The 22,056-nt window shown below is 31.7% G+C and overlaps 2 protein-coding genes across 6 annotated transcripts in view; both read right to left on the bottom strand.

Annotated features, from left to right (window-relative positions):
- Positions 1-2,436: 2,436 nt before the first annotated feature.
- On the bottom strand, positions 2,437-11,959 carry LOC144844315 (bifunctional methylenetetrahydrofolate dehydrogenase/cyclohydrolase, mitochondrial-like). The gene is made up of 6 exons (XM_078701161.1): positions 11,777-11,959; positions 8,763-8,947; positions 6,704-6,979; positions 5,837-5,932; positions 5,133-5,366; positions 2,437-4,066 (listed from the first exon to the last, which is right to left on the bottom strand). The coding sequence occupies exons 1-6, from the start codon at positions 11,851-11,853 to the stop codon at positions 3,948-3,950; spliced, it is 987 nt and encodes a 328-aa protein (XP_078557287.1). The 5' UTR covers positions 11,854-11,959; the 3' UTR covers positions 2,437-3,947.
- Positions 11,960-12,866: 907 nt separating this feature from the next.
- LOC144844309 (ras-GEF domain-containing family member 1B-like) overlaps positions 12,867-22,056 on the bottom strand; it is an 80,012-nt gene continuing 70,822 nt past the window's right edge. For 4 of the 5 annotated variants that reach the window (XM_078701153.1, XM_078701154.1, XM_078701155.1 and 1 more), the window contains 9 exons: positions 21,739-21,828; positions 18,432-18,509; positions 17,990-18,078; positions 17,625-17,766; positions 17,116-17,352; positions 16,714-16,912; positions 16,094-16,368; positions 15,316-15,512; positions 12,867-14,934 (listed from right to left, as the gene is read on the bottom strand). In XM_078701153.1, coding sequence (XP_078557279.1) covers positions 14,907-14,934; positions 15,316-15,512; positions 16,094-16,368; positions 16,714-16,912; positions 17,116-17,352; positions 17,625-17,766; positions 17,990-18,078; positions 18,432-18,509; positions 21,739-21,828 — 1,335 coding nt within the window. In that variant the 3' untranslated portion in view covers positions 12,867-14,906. The remainder of the gene's footprint in view (positions 14,935-15,315; positions 15,513-16,093; positions 16,369-16,713; positions 16,913-17,115; positions 17,353-17,624; positions 17,767-17,989; positions 18,079-18,431; positions 18,510-21,738; positions 21,829-22,056) is intronic. The other variant, XR_013612414.1, reaches the window with a different exon arrangement.

Genomic DNA, 22,056 nt, shown 5'->3' with positions numbered 1-22,056 from the left:
GCGTATTTTGGGCATTTTTTGGAAAAATCCCCGTACTATAACACGTTTTTTAAAAAATGCCCAAATTTTTACCCTTTTCTTTTTATAAATAACTGCTTACTATGCATCTCTAAGATGATGATAACACAATATATGCATATGTAGCAATATTATTGCATAATTATTGAATTTTGGAAAGTGCATATTTTGAGCATTTTTCGAAAAATCCCTGTACTATAGCACAGGGATTTTTTCCAAAAAATTACCCAAATTGTGACCGTTTTATTTTTTTATATAATTGCTTACTATGCGCCTATAAGATGATGATAACGCAATATATACGCATATGTAACACTATTATTGCACAATTATTGAATATATACGCATTTGTAGCAATATTATTTTGAAAAGTGCATATTTTGGGCATTTTTCGAAAAAAATCCCTGTACTATAATAGTACAGGGATTTGTTCAAAAATCACCTATATGAGCTTTACAAAATGTGCTAATATTTGCATATACTGTATAAATCATGGAACCCAAACTAATAACAAATATTTTGTCACAAAAGCATTTTTTTAATTACATTTTACATATTTTTGCAATAAAACAAACTCTTGGTAATACTTAACTGGTAGCACATCATAATATTCCAGTGATTCTTCCGCTTCTCTGTAAACATATTCATTATTCAAACAAGATAATTTACATATACAAGTGTTTGTTAGTTGTTGTGAAATCTACTAAGCCACACCCCTACTTTGTAGAGATCTATTGGTCTATTTTCTATGATCTAGCACTAAGAAATTGTAACATTTTCTTGTTTTTTAACCTATTGATTGTATCACAGATACACTACACAGATCCTCCCTTTTGATCTATTTATAACTTGTTAACACTAGATATTTGTAACATTTTTCTTGTTTTTGAGTCTATGGAGAGTATCCCAATGCTTTATTTATACTACAATATCCAAGCTGATCGCAATATATAATAGTCAAACATCAATTCACCTTGCATACAAATAAATAGAAAATGCACAAATTTGGCATGTAAGAAAGGATGACCATTATTTACTTGATTAAACAGCTTAACAATAAATGTTGTCAGTACCACGAGAAAGATATAAAACTATTAACCATTAGCAAGTTGGTTGTGTCATGCTGTTTCCCCCGCCCCTTATTTTATAATTATAGATTTGTCACCGTTTTAAAATGATGACAAAGCAAGCAATATAAAAACAACAGATGTATGTAAACCTGCATGACAAAACTACCAGGAATATAATATAAAAAGATGTATACAATACAATTTCTGAACTACAAAAATTAAATATATCTATCTTGTCTACTACTTCAAGCTCTTCAAAACAACTGTAAAACAATTCACATTGATTACTAAGTAATAATAATTAACATAATTTGCACTATAACTAGTAACTAGTTGAAAAGTATATATAGAGGGGTAAAGGAAAATCCCATCAAAACACCAGTATAAAAGGTCCAGTGGTCTAAGGGTATGGGCATATCAAGCACAAAGTTCTAGCACCCATTTTCCCTGATGCATATTTGCTCATATTACAGTTTAAATATTGTATGCATTTAATTACTCAGTGCTGTATCTCCACTATGACAATATTGTCCAGTATCATATCAACTCCATAATACAGCATCTCATGTGTATCACATGTACAGCATGTATTAAGGAAAAGTTATGCGAGGGTCTATGATTACTCAGTGTTATCTCCACTATGACAATATTGTTCAGTATCATATCAACTCCATAATACAGCATCTCATGTGTATCACATGTAGAGCATGTATTAAGGAAAAGGTATGTGAGGGTCTATGATTACTCAGTGCTGTATCTCCACTATGATAATATTGTCCAGTATCATATCAACTCTATAATACAGCATCTCATGTGTATCACATATGCATGTATTATGGAAAGCTATGTTAGGGTCTATGATACAGGCATCACATTAGACGCTGTAGCATAGATTTTGCCAATGGTACTGGAAATAATACAATACCAAGACTGTACAATTTTAAATTCTCTGTTTTTACATTTAAAATTCCTTTACATAATATAATTATTATACTATATATATATATATCTGGTGTCTGTCACACACAATTTTTCAGTTGCTTGTTTATAGTATATTGAACATATTCATCAATTAGAATGTTTCTATTGGAAGCATAGTATCTTTTTGTCTCAATTAAATATAATTTCTAGAAGGCTCATTTTAAAGATGTATTGTCCCCCAAAAACATGAAAAATGAAGATTAATTAAATCAGAATTTGAATATGTTAGTTTGTAGTTTTAATAAAGTCACTTCCGTAGAAAAAAAACTTTAAAAAAATGACAAAATAAATGGTTAAATTCAACCAAAAGCTCACAGCCAATTTGACCATTTTTTTCTTTAAATTACTGTTTTTTCAGGTAAAAGTGGTCAAAGTGGATAACTATTATGTTAAATTAAAATGGCATATTCAACAAAAATTGTATGAATTATTTTTTCAGGGGGACAATACATCTTTACGAGCCATTTATGATACATTTTAATGTAAATAATGTGCAACATTTAACAAAGAAGTTGAATTAAATTCTTATACAATATGCCATAGACACTTCAGGCCACAAGTTTACAGTACATTGTCCACAATGTATTGTTGACCTCCTTTGGATTGGGCTATTTATCAATGGTCAATATATATATATAAACTATGAATGAATTGTACTATTTTATCTACTTTTTGGCATTTTGCTTCAAAAATCTGTCAAAACTACTCTCATCATTTTTTAGTACTGTACCTTTATTATACAGTCACATGTTTTGAGCAAGAGCCCCTAAAACACATTTCAAAAATTATCGTTATGTGTCAAATTGAGGTCTCAAATTCTTTCTCAACATATTTATTTTTCTGACATTTTAAAGCATGTTTGAATTTGGTAATATTAAAAAATCCCTAATAGTTTTTAAAACTCATGAAAATTCTCATAACACATGATATGCAAATCTCTATTCATGAGAAACATAGACATATTCCAACCAATGGTAGTGCAACTACATGTCATGTGATCATTAGTACATCATAGGTGGTCATGATTGGAGGGATTCAGAATTAATCATACACAATATTAAATACCTTGCAGCATCTGTACTGTAGTTTATGTTTAACTAGCTGATATTTAAGTCTTGCACAAAAATTTACTGCAGCATTTGTTTATTTAAAGTAGTTTGCCATAATAATATTGGCTTCTATAAATGCAAATAAATATACCAAAATGTATACAATACCTTGTAGTAATAATGTTAATTATCTCATTACATTATATATTCAAATTTGGCACATTGATCTACTGCAGCACTGGTTTACTGGTCACAAGATGCTATTATTACAGTCTATGGGTCTGTTTCTGCTGCATAACGCCAAATAAACTGTTTATTTGAAGATAGATTTAAAACACAAATTTTATATTGACTGCATTTCTGCTCAACTTTACTCCTACGTAACAGTTTAAATCAGTGGGTGGTCGTTGACAGAATTCGTTAGCATGACCCAATATGCAATTGGTCCTGGCTAATTCTCGGTTAATTCAAACATTACTGCAGTGTAGCCAGCGGCTGTCAATCAAATAACCGTTATTAAAAGTAGCACAGTAATAATTGGTTAAATGGTCTTTTAACACTGAATCAATTGGGTGTTTTTAACCATTATTTTCAGGCTGCAATTTAACCGGTTACTACAAATTTGTCCTTTTTCTGCTGCCATGAAATTGGGGTTAATTTATTCACACGGTTAATAACCGGTTATTTTTTTTCAGCAGAAACAGGATCAATTTTATCCAATACATGTGACCTTATTAAATGAGGTGCTTTACAATAGAGGTTGTTAATGTATCTAACATTAATTAAATCTTAAAATGCTTTAGCGTGGATAGAATTGGCCAACTCTTTCTTACGTATAGCTGATGTCTTTTCTAGCAGCTATTAAGGTATTCTTCATTAACATTGCAACTGTCATTGGACCAACTCCTCCAGGGACTGGTGTGATGTAGGAAGCCTTCTTGGACACTTCTAAAACATTTAAGAAAAAGTCATATTTAATGCAACCAAGAGTTACTCACTAACAAAAGGAACTTTGGTCTTACAACCGACAAGAGGAACTCTGGTCTTGCAACCAACTAAGAAAGTATGGTCTTGCAACCAACAAGAGAAGGGCCATCTTGCAACTGACAATGGACGGGCTGTCTTGTAACCAACAAAAGGAACTTTGGTCTTGCAACCAACAAGGGAAGGGCCGTCTTGCAAATGACAATGGACGGGCTGTCTAGCAAACTAACAAGAGGAACTCTGGTCTTGCAACCAACAAGAGGAACTCTGGTCTTGCAACCAACAAGAGGAACTCTGGTCTTGCAACCAACAAGAGGAACTCTGGTCTTGCAACCAACAAGAGGAACTCTGGTCTTGCAACCAACAAGAGGAACTCTGGTCTTGCAACCGACAAGAGGAACTCTGGTCTTGCAACCGACAAGAGGAACTCTGGTCTTGCAACCAACAAGAGGAACTCTGGTCTTGCAACCAACAAGAGGAACTCTGGTCTTGCAACCAACAAGAGGAACTCTGGTCTTGCAACCAACAAGAGGAACTCTGGTCTTGCAACCAACAAGAGGAACTCTGGTCTTGCAACCAACAAGAGGAACTCTGGTCTTGCAACCAACAAGAGGAACTCTGGTCTTGCAACCAACAAGAGGAACTCTGGTCTTGCAACCAACAAGAGGAACTCTGGTCTTGCAACCGACAAGAGGAACTCTGGTCTTGCAACCAACAAGAGGAACTCTGGTCTTGCAACCGACAAAAGGAACTCTGGTCTTGTAACCAACAAGGGAAAGGCTGTCTTCCAACCAACAAAAGGAACTCTGGTCTTGCAACCAACTAAGAAAGGGTTGTCTTGCAAACAACAAGAGGAAGGGCTGTCTTCCAACAAGGGAAAAACAGGATGAGAACAAAACTGCTGTTTTAGCCATGTGTTCTAACCCAACAATGATATCCTAAAAATAATGTTGGTCCCGATCCTTCACTAACAGTGTTAGTGAGAAGTTGAATAAAATAAAAGATAGATAAATTAAAACGGTACACTTACCTTCAAAGTCTACATCACCAACTAATCTGAACTTGTTTGTCGCTGGGTTTATGGTACGTGTGATACCAACGTCTATTAGCACAGCGCCTTCTTTGATCATATTCGCTTTTATTAGTTTAGGACAGCCAACCGCCGTAATGATGATGTCAGCAGTTCTTGTGTAGTTAGCCAGCTCAACAGGAGGCGTGTATCGATGACAGACGGTTGTAGTGGCGTCTTTGCCCATCTTTGATGCTTTTTCACAAGTAAAGAAGAAATTAAATTTAAAGTTGTGTAAATTAACCAGAATTAATAAATTAAGTCTCTAGAAAGGGTCAAGTTTGCACTTAAAATACATGAGGTTCTAGGACCTAATGCTTATAATAGAACAAATAGTGGGCCTACAGCAGACCACAACAAAACATTTAATCAAATTGGTGAAACTACAAATCTTCTTTTATTGGTTTTTATTGTGTATGAGTATAATCTTGTACTCATGTTTAACCTCATCCCTTAATTTAAGGCCTGTTCAGACCTAGGCTACCCAAATCGTTGACAGCACAACTCCATAGATCTGAACATACCCTTAGGCCAAATATGGACACTTATTCCACTGTTAATGCAATTCAAATATAATAATATTTTCACCCAATTCCATACACAGACCCCTAGGACTATACTCATCATATACAGTATCTGAAATATTTCACACAATACAAACTTACAATGTTCTCCATCAGACTGCAACATCATAGCAATGGGTCCACCAACGTTTTTTGATCTTCCGCACACAACAGCATTTTTACCAAAAAGATTAATACCTATAAAATTAAAATGACTTTAATTATACACATCTCCAAGACGTATTCCCGTTATTATTATGAAAATCCATCATTTAACCATCAATAAAGTTTAGAAATTAAGCTACACCCATGACTGTAAAGCTCTGTCTACACTATTAAATTTTATGTAACAAAAAAATTTTATGTGCCCATATATGGATACATATACTGCCATTTTGGCCACAACACACTTTTTTGTCAAACTAGTTTGATAGTGTAGACAGAGCTTAAGTATCGGAAAACACACCCAGCAATGTATAATATTGATGTCTGATTCATTTTGCATAGAAGAAAATATACATCAGATAATAACTATACTACTATTTACATTTTTTAATAAATATATTTTTTGTTATTTATTTCAGTCCATATGACACATATAGATTATACAAACAAAAGAAATATTGCTGTAACACCATAAAAAATGATGAAGAATAAAGGATATACCTTAAATAAAGATACTTTACTTTAAATATATAAACACTCTCTGAATATGAAAATAAAATTGAATTAAACACTGTGCAACAATTTTAAATTCTTGATTGTTAAATTAATATTCATTATTTATCAAAATATCATTATCATACAATAAAAGTTCTGTATTGTGTATATTGATGTTTATACAATATTTTTATTTGTTGAATGCAGTGTGCAAAAATGAATTTCTAATGCACAGCTTTATAATTAAATTATATAATGACAATAAATGCTGTGAGGAAAATGCTTTCATTCATTCATAAATAATTTTACCATAACGCCTGATAAGTTCCATGACACCATACGGCGTAGCAGGTATCATAGTCGGTATATCTAGACATAATCGTCCGATGTTTATCATATGAAATCCATCGACGTCTTTCTGTGGGCTAACAGCGTCGCAGATAAGACGTTCATTGATGTGTTGTGGGACTGGAAGCTGTACGAGTATCCCATCAACCCCTGGGTTCTGGTTCAACTCTTGGACTTCTTTCAGCAGTTGTTCTTGCGTGATGTTAGATGGTCTTCGTATCGTTTCGCTTGTTATTCCTAAAAATTAAATTATTTTTTATAATTACATCTATAATTATCATAACAAATTATTCTTAAACATTTATAAATCTTTCATGCTAAATTAATATTATTAAGTTAAAAAATTATATTTTGATGATTGTTGAATATGGAATTTAAAAAAAAACACCTTTTTTTAATAACATTAATTGGGAATGTTAGACAAATGTTCACAGTAACATTTACATAGCTTTGTAGATAACATTTGTTGAACATTGAAAGAACATCCATCAAAATGTTAACAAAAACATCAAATGTAAAATTTCAAAAACCCATTCTACGATTCCTTAAATCACAATTGAATTTAAAGATGGAACGCCTTTTACAATAGGTAATTTTACAAGATTTATTCTGCCGGATAATTATAGAATAGATTATTATTTTCATACAGTAAAAATAAATATGGTTTAATAAATGACACAGTATGACCATATGGTTAACAATTAGGCTAGCCAGAGTAAACAATGAATATCATTGCTTTTTATGATCTAACTTTATGTGTAATTTAAATTTATGGAAATATGGTCACACTTTCATAAAAAGCATTTTGTACAGTACTGGCAATGTAACAATAAATACTGTTTTCTTGAGCCGTAATTTAAAAAAAGATCAGGAATTAAGTAATCTGGTTTAATTTAATTCACTTTTTTTGAAGATTATGAGATAAGATGCCCTATCAATTAATATTTTATAAAACATATGTTGTGGTTAGACCAATGAGATTCAATAACTATTATTGAAATAAACTACAGTATAGCATAGGGCCTGTTTCTGCTGCATAAAAATAACCGGTTAAAATCGGTGTGAATAAATTAATTCCATTTTCTTGGGAGCAGAAACGGGACAAATTTGTGGTAACCGGTTAAAAGGCAGCGCAAAATAACCGGTTAAAAACACCCATTCAATTCGGTGTTAGAATGCTATTTAACCGGTTGTTGCTGTGCAACTTTCAGCTGCAACACAAAATAACGGTTATTTGATTGACAGCTGTTAACCCTGAGTCAACTACACGGCAGTAACGTTTGAATTAACCGCCAGGACCAATTGCATTTTGGGTAATTCTAACGATTTCTGTCAACAACCACTCATTAATTTAACCGGTTATTTCGGAGCACAAATTGAGCAGAAACGTGGTCTTGTAATTTTTAATCCATTTTAAAATAAACAGTTAATTTTTGTTAAGCAACAGAAACAGACTCATAGTATCAGGAAATGTTGTGCATTTGCAAACTTATATTGCCTATTTTTGCTGCAACATTTCAATACCCTTTAACCAGATTGATATATCAACATAATGGTTATAAACACCAAATTGTTGTTGTCAAGTAGGGTCAACCCTCACAACTTACAATAAGATATTTTGTGTAATAACTTTTTAAAAGGACCACGCTTTTCTGCAGAAATGGGTCACCAGACAATGTGGTTACTACTGTATATTTTATAGTGTATTCAAAGATGCAGCGAAAATTGGTCTTCGGTTCAAGTTAAAGATCTTGAGCTAATTAGCGTTTCAAACAGAATGAGAGAACCCTGGAGCAGTCTCCGCTGTATAACAAAAGGCAAAATTCACTTTCAACCAATTGAGGACGTATGGGGATGGAGTTTAATGGATGGAATGAGGAAGTTGGTGCCTGAGCAAAGAAGCATGTATTTATACCTCCATGGTTCTAGGTGGTGTTAACATGAGAAGATCCGTTTCAGAACGAAAACTTCTGCGTAGTGAGAAATATGGTTTAATAAGATGATGACATAACAATCTTACCAACTTTTTCTGCTGTTTTTGTTTTGTTTCTAACATATGTTTTACTTGCAGGATCATCACCAACTAAAATGACACTTAAATGAGGTTGTCTGTTGCCCTTAGCTACCCACTCAGAAACATCTTCTTTTACTTCCTGTGTCACCTGTTCAGCCACAGCTTTTCCATCAATAATTTTAGCAGCATAGCTAATGAATTGAATTTTGAAAAAAAATGTTTAAATAATTGACAATGGCGTAAAGAGAGACACTCTACAAGACGACTATTTATAAAAGCCTATTTAATTTTCAATGTAATAAAAATATGATATCATTATTATTTTAAAAATGCCTTTTATTTAGCAGTTCGTAACATACTGTAGTACTGTGTAATTATGTCTTTGCAGTGAAATTCAGCCTCAGAGCAGGGGTTCTGGTATTCAAGCTTCTCATAGGTGTACTCATAATAATATTAATAAGGTCAATGCAATTGCAATCTACTTCACCATATGTCCAATTTATAAAATGGCCATGTTCTTAAAATTAGGATAATCCTACAAACCTTGTGTAGATTTGCATTCAATTCTTACCGTAAAGTTCCGTCTACACATCAAACTAGTTTGAAAAAAAAAAGTGTGATGTGCCCAAATATGGTATAGTGATACGACATCACCGTCTCCTTGGGCACATCACATTTTTTGGCACATACAGTTTGATAGTGTTGACAGAGCTTACTGAAAACAAATCTCTTATTAATTATATTTATTATTATCATTGATTGCTGTTGCCTTGTGTTTATATTAATCAACCTTTTATACCTTAAAATGTACCTTTAATTTAGAGAAAGATGATGAGACTATTAGTATTAGTAAAGCTTGCTTCCCACTAGGACGCACACAAATGACGTATACAAAGAGAGTAATTTGATCAATCGCACACAGTAGCCTATACAATACTGTACACTTGTACAGGCTTAACAGTAAATATTAGAAAATTTCACATGATTTAATATGGTTTAACCAATGTAGAGGATTCTTATATTAGGCATTATTAACAAACTGAAATCTAACAATATTTTATTAACAAATTCGTATTTGATTAGAAATGAAATTAAAATAATATGAATGTCACATCCTGATACACTGTATGTTCTTTAATTTGGATAAGATTTATGGCATTGACCAATGAATTCAGGTCAAGTTCAATTATAAAAGTTAATCACAACAGAAAAAACTGTGTCAGGAAATTATTAATACAGCTTCTGTATAAAATGTGTTATTTATATCTTTATCTACTGTATACTCTAGTACAGTACTATGCCAATTTACGTTAGAATTTATTTGTTTTCCAATCTTATTTATTTATATAGATTATAGTATGCAAATACAGCATTCCTCTAATCAGGATATGAAACTGTACAGTACAATTACACTTATCAGATAATAAGCATCTAAATAAACATAATGATGGTAATATTTGTTTTGGTTTGTGGGAAATATGTACAAACTTACCAAAACAAAGTACATTATGGTATACTAGTCTATGGTACTACTGTACAAATAAAATATAATTTAGTATTATTACCGTAATAATATATAATATTACTACAGTACAATTTATGTCACTATTTCCAATTTCAATAATACAGTATACTGTAGACAACGCTGAAAAAAGTGAGCCATTTAATCTATATTATAATATAATATATATATTATCTATACTAAATATTATATCTTACACTGTAATACAGTATGTATATTATTATTATTATTTAATAAATTCCTGAAGATGAACAAATACTATTCAAAATGTAGAATCATAAAAGCGAGATATATTTTTTTATATTATTATGTCACTAATTTAGGACACAACGTAGGTATGGTAAAAAGAAGGAAACTTGAAAAGCCAATTATTTCCTTTTAAGAACCAAGGGCATATAGTAGCTGTCTAGAAATTGGATCATGAAAATTTGAAAGTGAGACTACGCTATACTTGACTAATGATTTAATTAGTGATTTACAGTAGAACAGAATTCTAAATTTAGAAACCAGACAATAATTTATCCTGGAGGTTAGTTCCAATCATGTTATATTGGAATATTATGAAATTATACAGAAAATACATGTACATCACAATTATTAAGATATTGATATTATTGAGACCACGCATTGAATATTCAACAATTCATTCATTAGAAACCAGTCAATAGTTCCAATTCGACGGTTGAAAATTAGTTTTAATATCCATTATAATATAAGAGAGAAATATGGAACAATATCATATTAATGGTGAACATTAATGCTACTAAATCTACATTTTGCGGAACATGTGAGACAGATAGGGTAGGTATCCAAGGAGGAGATTCATACAAAAGTTTTTGAATTAAACATAATTTCAGAATTTAATAAGCATAATTTATATAAATTATGTAAATAACTTAATGTCATATATTTTACTTTTAAATCCAGATATAGACTCAGATTGGTTTTGGTTAATGTTTTAATGGCTAGGCCTAGTCTACTAGGTCCAGTACTAGGCATAGACAAGTTTTTATTTTGTTATATATGCCTATTTTCAATACCGGTTAGAGCCAATTTATTCCAGTCAAATCTTGCCAACAAACAATATTTTGTATATAACACTGCAAATGATTTTTGTAATCTGCAATTTATTATACAAACAGTCAGTAATTATTAATTAATATACAACACATGCCTTCATTTTGCTGGGAGGGGAGAAGGTGTCTAGAGTGGGGGAGGGGGAGGGGGAGGGGGGGAGTCTCTGTCTTCTGGATGTTAATGATACGCTTGATTGCACACAGCATGCTGTAATTTATTGTGGAAGTTAAAAAAAATACATAGGATTTTAATTACTTTACTAGGCCTAGTGCATTATAAATACAATTAAATACGGCTGCCTTAAATACAATACAGCAAACATGTAATACGTCTAGACCTACTACGACTAAATCTTAGCCTAGGCCCAGGCTTAGCTAGCCTAGTAGTAGTAGTGTAGGCCTAGTCTGAGAAAGCTTCTTACCACGTTTGACATGAATGAAAAGACCTGGAAATATTGGACGAAGCTTGTTTGCTGAGGATCCGCCGAAGAGGTAGCATTCTAGATGAAATAACAATAAATTAACACTAGGCTAGCTGACGTTAGAGCAGACTATCATGAAACTTTTTCCGTATTTATTTATTAGGTGAATAATCGGGGAGTCCCCTGTTTATTTATTCAACACATTCTATCTGATAATGAATAATAACAACAACGTTCTCTCTCGCATCAGTCTGACAAGGATACGTGGTTTTTTTGCAACAGTCTAGTAGAGTAACAGAATGTGTCGACGCCGCATGTCTCGAATGGGGGCGCTCTATCACAATTATTTACCACCAGAAACAGAACATGTAGAAAAATATACTGTAGATTGTAACTACAAATTATATTGTATTATAAGGAATAATATAATTCACAATTTAAAAAAATCTATTTTGTTTCAAAGTTACCGCAAGAATTGAAATGCAGTTTATATAAACATTTTAATATTTATTTTATAATGTAATCATCAGGAATATGATTTATGTAGGCCTACCAATGTTATTCATGACATATATATTTATTTTATAGACACTAAACAATACATTTGGAGTATTATTTTGTATGGCGCTGTTACATTTGAGTTAGAAATATTCCAAAGATAAAAGAAATATTCACAGCTAATATTAACTTGGCCAGAAGTGTGTCCCGACAAACCAGCGTCACCAAATGATGTATGCACAGATTGGGACTATACAACATTTTGATATTAGTTCAACTTTTGTTCATCATCTATTTATGGATGAACATATGCACTATATGAAAAAATATATTATTATTGTAAATGTAAATGGGGGAATAACCTGCGACTTGCAGCCTACTTGGCTGAATTGCGCACAGGTGTGGACGACCACCAAACGGTGCCCGGCTTTTTCTACAAATTACTTTATGTAGGTTTCTGCGAAAATATTGTGCTTAGTGTAGTATCTTCTTGAATATTTTCACTGTGTTAGTATTATTTTTTACGGTCTTTGCCTTCCATACATACACATTGATACACCACAACAACAGAAAAACAAAAATTTCATAGACATAAATTTCCACTTATATTTTATCATTGATTTATTTGTTATACATACTGTACATTATATACAAGTTTCTCAACGTGTATTTACCATCTGCCTAGCTTTACAAAACAAAGCCATGTCAACAAAACAGTAATAAAATAATCACTTATCAACTTTTAAAATGTCAATAAACACATCTTGTCTCTACCATGCTTGATTGCACGTAATGTCGGTACTAACAAAGCACCATGGGAAATAATTAAACTATGTTTCACTTTTAAAAACTACTTGACTCACATAATTATCAACCAAATACTCATAAAATATGATATGCATACATTTGACTTTAAATGAATTCTAAATATAACATTTTATTCTTGATAGATAAATACAGTACTTAAACAAGAGGAAGGGCTACAAAACGTTTGGGCGCATCTAAAGCAATATGGTAATAATTAAAAGACAAATCTAGAATAAAATGAAACATTCAAAAAAGTGTAAAGTATTCCAAACTTTCCCCCCTTTTCTGTTCTCACTATCTTCACTTCCCAGAAGAAAGTTTCGTCAAACTGTAAAACAAACAAGTACATTACTGCCGTTTTACATTTTCCCATCATAAAACTATTTTTTAATTAAATCCATAATTGTTATGACACAATATGACTCTTTAGATGCTACATCTTGAAATACTTTAATACAATTTGGCTTAGCATGTTTTTAGTCAACTGTTAATAAATATTATGAGCTATTATTTTCTTTACTACCTTTTTACCTAGAATTAGTGAAATTGTTTTTTGAATCTTCACCTATAATTTACTCTTAACTTAACCAATACCAAGGTATTTTTTAATATAAAATTAATTATTATTAATGTAAACTGATTACAGTTGAATATATGACTTGGGATTTATATTTGGCGTCATTTCATTACTTCTATGTAATACAATTTCAATTTTATTATTAAATAAATTCTTGCCGTTACACCACATGTACATAGTTCATTAAAAATATGAAACCCATTTAAATGCTGATGTAGTGAGATATACTTTTCTTTGAACAATAAAAACGCAGTATAGAAGGCTATTTGTCCAACGAACCAGCGCCTTTGACAAAAGCGCCCTCTTATATCCACAATGTGTATACACCGACACAATACTAGTATCACATACAATTAAGTAAATATTTCAATACACAATATTTAAGAATGAATTCTCTCTCATGACATTTTATGTATACATATTGTACCTATACATGTAACATGTCCATGTATAATAACATATCTCTGTAAAACATCTCCAATTATGTAAAGCATTGTCCCTCCATGTAATACACTGTACCTCTATGTATCGTGCCCCATGTAAGACACTGTACCCTTGCCTCTATGTAAATACATAGTATCCCTATGTGTTGTCCACCTCTATGTAAGACACTGATACCCTGGGATCTACGTAATGTATGCCTCTATGTGAGACAATATACTTCTATCTATGTAATATGTATCTGTATGTATTTTCCACCTCACCAGTTTATCCTGGGCTCTATGTAATAATTACTCCCTCTATGTACCGTAACACATGGTGACACCCCTGTGTAGTAAATAATTTTCTTGAGAGGATACTTATCTATGTAACACCAGTAAAGCCTGGTAATCTATAAAACTGATTGCACATTGAAGATCTTAATACGGTTGGCAATATTCTTAATTGAGATAACAAATTTGCCTTAGCACACAAAATTCCCATACAAGTCCTTATAATATCTCCTCATTTTGTTCCAGAAGACTGACTGACTGACTTCTAGCTACTAAAATTGCAATTCCACTTGAGGTTATAAATTATTTCTTTTTAGACGTGTAAAGCATACCAATTTTTTCTCAAATACATCCTTTAGAATCCATTAGTTTAATATTTTTTTGGAAAAGAAAACCCTTCCATGTACATCCTGAATTGCACCCGTCTTTAACATCAGGGAAATTCATTTATTTCTTTCAATTCGTTCATATTTCAGGAAATGTTACAGGATAAGAGATGAAGAGTTGATACCATGTTTCCTCAAGCATCGTCAAGTTATTTGTGGGATGGTGCTGCTTTATTTCTGTGAGATAAAATATGAAAATAACTTTAGAAAAGGTTTATAGCTTATATGACATATATAAAAGGAAATACTGCAATATACATCACTGTGATGCAATCTTTAAATTGGCCGGATGCATACATTGCATAAAGAATGAGGATCTAGGCCATTCAAATCGCCCAATTTTGTCCTGTAGACAAGTGTCATTCATTTTTCAAGAAATTACATCTTTTATTTTATATAATTACATAGCATCATCAGCTATATTTGGTTAATAAAACTCCTCTTCTACATAGACAAGTCATATTCATTTAATATCTTAATGTAAGCCAATGAAGGAAGGTTCAGCAACTTGTTTAAATTTAATTATACTGTCTGCAGTTTTTAGCAGTCATAACTTACTTTAAGGTCTTGTACTTGTCACGCTCGAATGCATTATCTGGTCCTTCACTCTCGTACGATGCAAGGTAAAGTGAGTTTTCGGAGAACACCGGAGCCGTTAACAAGTAATTAAGTGCTTTTCTATCTCGTTCATATGGGCATTCTACGTTCTTCCACGTCATAAAAACAGTCACTTGCTTGGCCAACTGCCAAAATTTCTGTTGAAGAAACACAAACATCAATTAGAATGCTACATATTTTAGATTAGAATTTCACAAGATATAGCACAACTTGGCTGTGTTTCCATACATGTAGGCAGGTATTTTATAATTGATGCCAAGTAATTAGGACACAAGGATTCTTGTCTACATTGTCTACGTTTTTTCTTGCCAAATAAAGATTATTGATGTCTCGGTTCAAATTAAAATGTAGGAATAATAAAGGCTGAATGAAAAATATTTCAAACTGAAGATCATTAAACATCAAACTACATTCTAATCTAGTCAATAATGTAGTTGTGCTGGCTTGGGGCCAACAACCTGTTTATATTTATTGAAGTATGAACTGGATTCCCACTCATCCTTGTAGTTAGGTAAATTAGTATTATTGTGATTCTTAGCAGGTAGGCTTAGCAAATGCCTTTCCCACTTCTGCTTCTAGGCTGGGTAGACTGCATTCCATACCTCTGCTCAGACACCACCCTAAAACATCAACTATCTGTTTTTTGCCCACTCTCTATGTTGGCTAGACTCCTCACCCTCTGGACACCTTAAAACTACAAAATATATTAAATTATTACCTCAAAGTTTATGTGTCCATTTGACAATCTATTGCTGCAGCCTTCATTCAAGAAATAAATGTCCTTTACAAGCAGACTAAAGAACGGAATGACAATACGATCGCAGGCACCCTCTCTGGCACTAAGTGCACGCTGCATGGCAGCACGTAGTGATTGTCGGTACGTTGACCAGTTGTTTGAAGGATCCATTTGATGTTCGAGGACATCGTACTTTTGCGTGTTTACTTTGGCCCATGTTTTACGTAACCTCATCACAGGACTCATGTTTATACCAGCTAAAATTGAAATTAAAAAAACAATAATGAACAACTTTATAATTTATGTTATGTTAAGTTTAATCATTAAATTTAACTACTGTTTTCTTAAAATTTCAAGACATTTAATTTTACATCATTACATGACTATGTATTACATACCCACATATTTGTATCACTCATACTTTTTTTATATATTGCATTTGAACAAAATTTAAAACTGCATGAATAAATTAAGTCTATATAAAACTTATTATTACTTATTGTACAGCCTATTTACACATTTTTTGCTGGTTTTTAAACAGCAGTAAAATGTTAAAATGGTACAATATACTCGCTATCCATTAAATACAAAGCAAGACTTACACATGATGGCCATCAACGAGTTGAAGTTTCCTATATTAAAGCATTCTCTGGCAACCTCAATGAAATACTCGATCAACTTTGCCCGATGCTTCTTCTTGATGTGCATACAGATTTCAGTGGCTACGAGGTAGCTCAACCTGTTGAACCATTCAACATATGCTTCTAGGTTTTTTGTTCTTTTCAAATCTCGGAATTTCACCTACAAAATGTAAAGAATATTTTTAAATACATAAAAAAATACATGAAAATCTACCTGTTTAAAGATATTACATATTTATGAGTTTAAAACACATTTGTTTGATTTTAATCTACTGAAATTTATAAATAATAATAATATAGGCCTACTGAGCATTTATAAAGAGGAAAATGTGATGATTACAATAATAATGATGATTAAATTACCTTTGCTTCGTCAATTCCTTCTTTAATAAACGCCTGTACAAATTCTTCTGGTCCAATATTGGTCAACCTTTCTAGCTCAATATGAGTCAACTGCTGGGCTAGAATATACGGATCTGGACAGATGTCAATGATGTTGGTCTGGAACGCTTCTGGATTTGTCCGCAACGACTGCATCCTTTCAGCTGCTGCTGTCGTAACCCGCGCCAAAACATCTTCATATTTCTCTAACGTTGACAACTATTAAAATGAAGATAGAAAATAGAAAACATTAATTTTGAGTTAAAAGAAACAAATACTGACAACGGTGTTACTGAAATCAACAAATCAACATTTTAATAATTTTCATGCAAAATGGTGTGAAGCTATAAAACCGGCACATTTTGGTCCTCTTGTATGCTCTCACAACGTTGACTCATTGTATTTAAGAAGGGAGAGGGAAGTCTGTGGCTTTACATAAGGTCAGTGAGGTAATTGTCCAAATTCCCTGTCATCCAAAATAACATCATTACCTTTTTGATAAGCATTTGCATGAGTTGGCCTACAGTTTTCCGTAACATTGGATTGATTGCGATACATTTTTGTGTGATATCTCTAAGTTGTTTCATTAACCTCTCGTCCCTGAAGTCATATGGAAATGTTTCTGTCCATTCACTAAAAATAGAATAAAATAAAGAATAAAATAGACTATAACAAGTATTTTACATTTACTTAATCAACTTTTAAGCAAAATTATGCTTGTAAAATTGTAATCGTTTATGAAGCAGTCGTTACAATAAAGAGTAGGCCTATGTAGCTTACTAAAAACTTGCTCAATCAGGAAAGATTCAAGAAAATGTAGTTAATGCAGTAGAAACATTTTGACACGGTCCCTTACCTTAGAAGTTGCATGAGATTGGAGCAAAAGTTACTCAGTGATGATTTATCAATGCTTGTGGAATTCAAATTTTGTTGTGTAATGCAGAGCTGTGGAAATAAGAAACAAATACATAAAAATACACTCTAGAGGGCAGTATCACAAGCTGTGATATTAGTGACGTTGTCATAGAAAGAAGAAAATCAAAATCGTTGTAAATCCAAGAACATTCCCAAATAAGGAAATCAAAAGACTGAAAGCATCAAATAAAAAATTCAATGTTTTTAGTAGAAGAATCACTTTTCAAGATTCAATTATTTTAATATAATAAGGAAGTAAGAATCCAGTAGTGACGTTGTCATAGAAAGAGGAAAATCATTGCAAATCTAAGAACATTCCCAAATAAGGAAATCAAAGGACTGAAAGCATCAAATAAAAAAGTAAATTGTAATACCGTAATTACCTGGCAGACTTGTTCTAATAATTTATATGGTTTTATGTACAATCTTGAACTCAGCAAAAATGCAAATAAATATGTTCTCTGTAAAAAAGAAAAAAAAAGTTTATCAACCTAATTGAAAGTACAACATGCATGTCAAATGCACAGTAGAAAACCATAAATTGTTAACATTAAGCTCTGTCTACACTATCAAATTTTATGTGACAAAAAATGTGATGTGCCCATGTATGGACATGATGATGTCATATCACTACCATATTTGGGCATATCACCACCATATTTGGGCACAACACACCTCATCTGGTCCAGAAATTGTGAAGGTATTATAAATGTTGAATGATAATCTCTCAATAAATCATAACTATCACATTATGTTGTATAACTTTTTATTTGTTGGTAACAATATAAAAATAACATCAAATTTAAAATACACACATGTAAATTTTGTAACATTTCATGTCTGTTACACCCAGGCGCTGATGATAAGTTTGTTGTGTACGTGCCTGATCATTTTAGTAAACAGTATCATTTTGTTTTCGTAATTTTCAAGGTCCTACGCAAGTTTAAACGCTATAGTAGGCCTGTATTTAACAACTACCTATTTAATCCTATTGGATTTGGTAGTTTTCCTTTTTCAGATCCACATCAGGTGTCCTCCAAATTTAGAATCCCTGACAGCCTATTTTCAACAACCAGGATGTGTTTGAATCAAAAGGCTTCATCTAACAGCATGTCAGGGCTTAGGATAACCACAAGATGGTGGGTGGTTTATTGGTAACAGCATTAAACCTTGGATATCGGTTTTTATGTCAATGTTGTTATTGATATTGGATAAATGAATTTCCTACACACAGAATGTACACCACTGGTATTTGGGATTCAGAAAACCTCACATTTTTATTGACCAGTAAAATGAAAAAATCTGATTTATTGTCCTTTTGTAACAGTTACATATTGGTACAGCAGGCTTAATAACTTGTTTTATTTATTTGAGAAATCTTAAGGTATTGATGTATGTAAATAATAAAATGAAAAGATGATATTGTAGTCAGCAAAAACCAATTTGATTGAATTTATCATGGTTTTATTTGTAACGTAGCAACATTTTAAATTTATTTCTTGTAAACTTTATACAAAACAACATTTTATCTTTATTATCTGAAAATGCAAATTCACCTAAAAATTTACCTCTATCTTGGCCTTGTACATTATATCTTCAATTTTACAATAATGTACCCACTATGGATTTACTTTTAGTAGTTTGTTTACATATTGACTTTTATTGAACACTACTAACAATAGCTTTGCATATCCAGAAGAGAGTTGGAATTTCCTTAGAAATCTCTCATTATGCATGATTTTTATTACATTAGGAAATGTTTACCAAGTAAAGCACTTAAAGTATTTTACACTCCCTCGATAGCATGTAGGAGTAGATAACGTCACTTGTGACCATGATGTGAACAACGTCAATCTTTTCAACACCCAAAACTATAGCCACTTTTGCCTAAAAGCTTTTTGCTGTAAATTGTGTGGGCTACCAATGGGTGGATTAAGCATTTAAATCTAGTACAATTAAGAATTTATGTGGGTTAAGCCAGCATGTAAATGCTTTTCACCTATTGTTAGTAGGCCCTGCTACTGTATGGTTCAATCTATCCAGGGACAACTCTCAATTCAATTCTATTACTATTTGGCTTTTAATTAACTATATAAACACTGATCTATAAACTAATAATCACAGTATAGTCATGATTTTGGAAAGTAGTGAAAATAATGATTGCCATTACACAAAATTAATTCACATAATCAAATATCTCATTCACATAATATCTTTGACTGTAGATGTTAATGACGCTCACAGCATAAGAAAATTATAATATTTATGATTCTCCGGTGACAGTGAATAACTCGGTGACCTCGTTTTAGTACATCATATATGCAACTACAATTCTACAAGTAACTTTTCTTACAAATAAAAAATATTCGACAGAAGATGGTTGAAAAATAAGCAAGCATTTGAAATCTTTCTCTTGCAAACTTTCAAAATGTTTCGACACAAGCAGAAATTTAATAATGGTACAAGGTACCAAAAGTATGGGTCATGATTTTTGTATAGTCACTACTGAATGAAAAGTATCGCATCATTGCTTGAGGAATGTAACAGGAGTGTAAAGCTGCTTTGAGATTTAACATAGATTATTGATTGTTATATCAAGGATTGCAAGATGCATTGTCATCAATCCATTCTCTATCTTATGCTTGCATAACAAAATTATCAATTAACAGTATGAATTTTTTTATAAAATGTACACATGGTTTAGCAATTTTTAGAATTAGCCAAGTGTAAACCCATGAATCATCTTTAGTGCAACACAAACATCATTAAAATCGTTTAATGCCTTTAAAATCATTTCTATTAACATGTAGCCATTAGTAGGATGTGATAAATGTATGCAGTCTTTAATTATAAAACTTAAGTTGTCGTTTGAAAATCTGCAATTAATGTTGTCATAATGATCTTGTATTTAGCATAAAATCTACTTTATATGCAAACATCATTTGTATTAGAACTCAGAACAAAAGATGACCTAAATATATACAACTAATGTTACGCCAACAAGCTATGCCCATCATGTGATGGTCTGATAATATTATTTAATGTTAAAATAAAAATGATGATGAAAACTTGTGAATCCATTTTAAAAATACCAACCAGTAAATAAATTGTACAGTCACACAAATCATTCACCTTAAATAGTACTACTCTACATGTTTCACAAAATGATCTAGTTGTGCTAAAAAAAATAATAATTTTAAATTTTGTGAAATAATATTTATTGTGTCTTCCACATGTAATGTCTTTTATTAGCTTTTTTAAATTAATAGTTAACAATTTTACTATAATATATTTTGATATTTGTACTTTTATTGAAGATTTATGCCATTTTTAACTACCTTTTCTATTGTACTGCTTGCTACTATATATATTTTAAGATGTGCTTTCTTGTTTTCATTATTAATCAATTGATTTTCACCAAATAAATGAATGAATGTAGAGCATATGTAATTGTCCCAGTTATTGCTATATTTGTACTATTTTAATATTCATTTATTTATGTTTTTGATTATCACAAAATTGTGAGCAGTTTTAACATTTGTAAATGTATTTATTATGTAAATGTATAGACTTTATTTCAATGTATACTTATATAATAATAATATTATTATTTAATATAATTTTGTTAACTTGAATGTAACATATATGATAAATAAAATGAAAATTTATCAACTGCAAAAAATTACTTACATCTGGGTAATATTCTCCTGTAGGTACAATATGACGAATGAAAGCCTCTAGAGTTCCTGATATTAAGTTTCCATCTTCATATTCAAGAGCCTGAAAAATACAAATAACGGTGGATAAGTGAATGCGATCATCAAATTCCTTCATTCTAACAAGTATGTTAATGTTAACCGCATTCAGTTAACGATATAAATGACCATGCTAAACAGTCGAGATAAATCGAATAGGCCTCAAGAAAATGTATATCGTACACGATAAGAATGCTTGTAAAAAATTTACGATGAATTTTACTATTGACGGTAATATCTACAGAACACATTA

The sequence above is a fragment of the Antedon bifida genome, chromosome 6, assembly GCF_963402885.1.
Source record: "Antedon bifida chromosome 6, ecAntBifi1.1, whole genome shotgun sequence".
NCBI classification, from domain to species: Eukaryota; Metazoa; Echinodermata; class Crinoidea; order Comatulida; family Antedonidae; genus Antedon; species Antedon bifida.
Note: the sequence above shows the minus strand (reverse complement) of the source record. Positions and strands in the feature narration are given on the sequence as shown.

Coding starts and splice junctions, on each gene's coding strand:
- LOC144844315 (XM_078701161.1), bottom strand. CDS start 11,853: ATGCTACCTCTTCGGCGGATCCTCAGCAAACAAGCTTCGTCCAATATT. Junction 8,948..11,776: donor TTTCATTCATGTCAAACGTG/GTAAGAAGCTTT, acceptor TCAATTCATTAG/CTATGCTGCTAAAATTATTG. Junction 6,980..8,762: donor AAAAACAGCAGAAAAAGTTG/GTAAGATTGTTA, acceptor TTTAATTTTTAG/GAATAACAAGCGAAACGATA.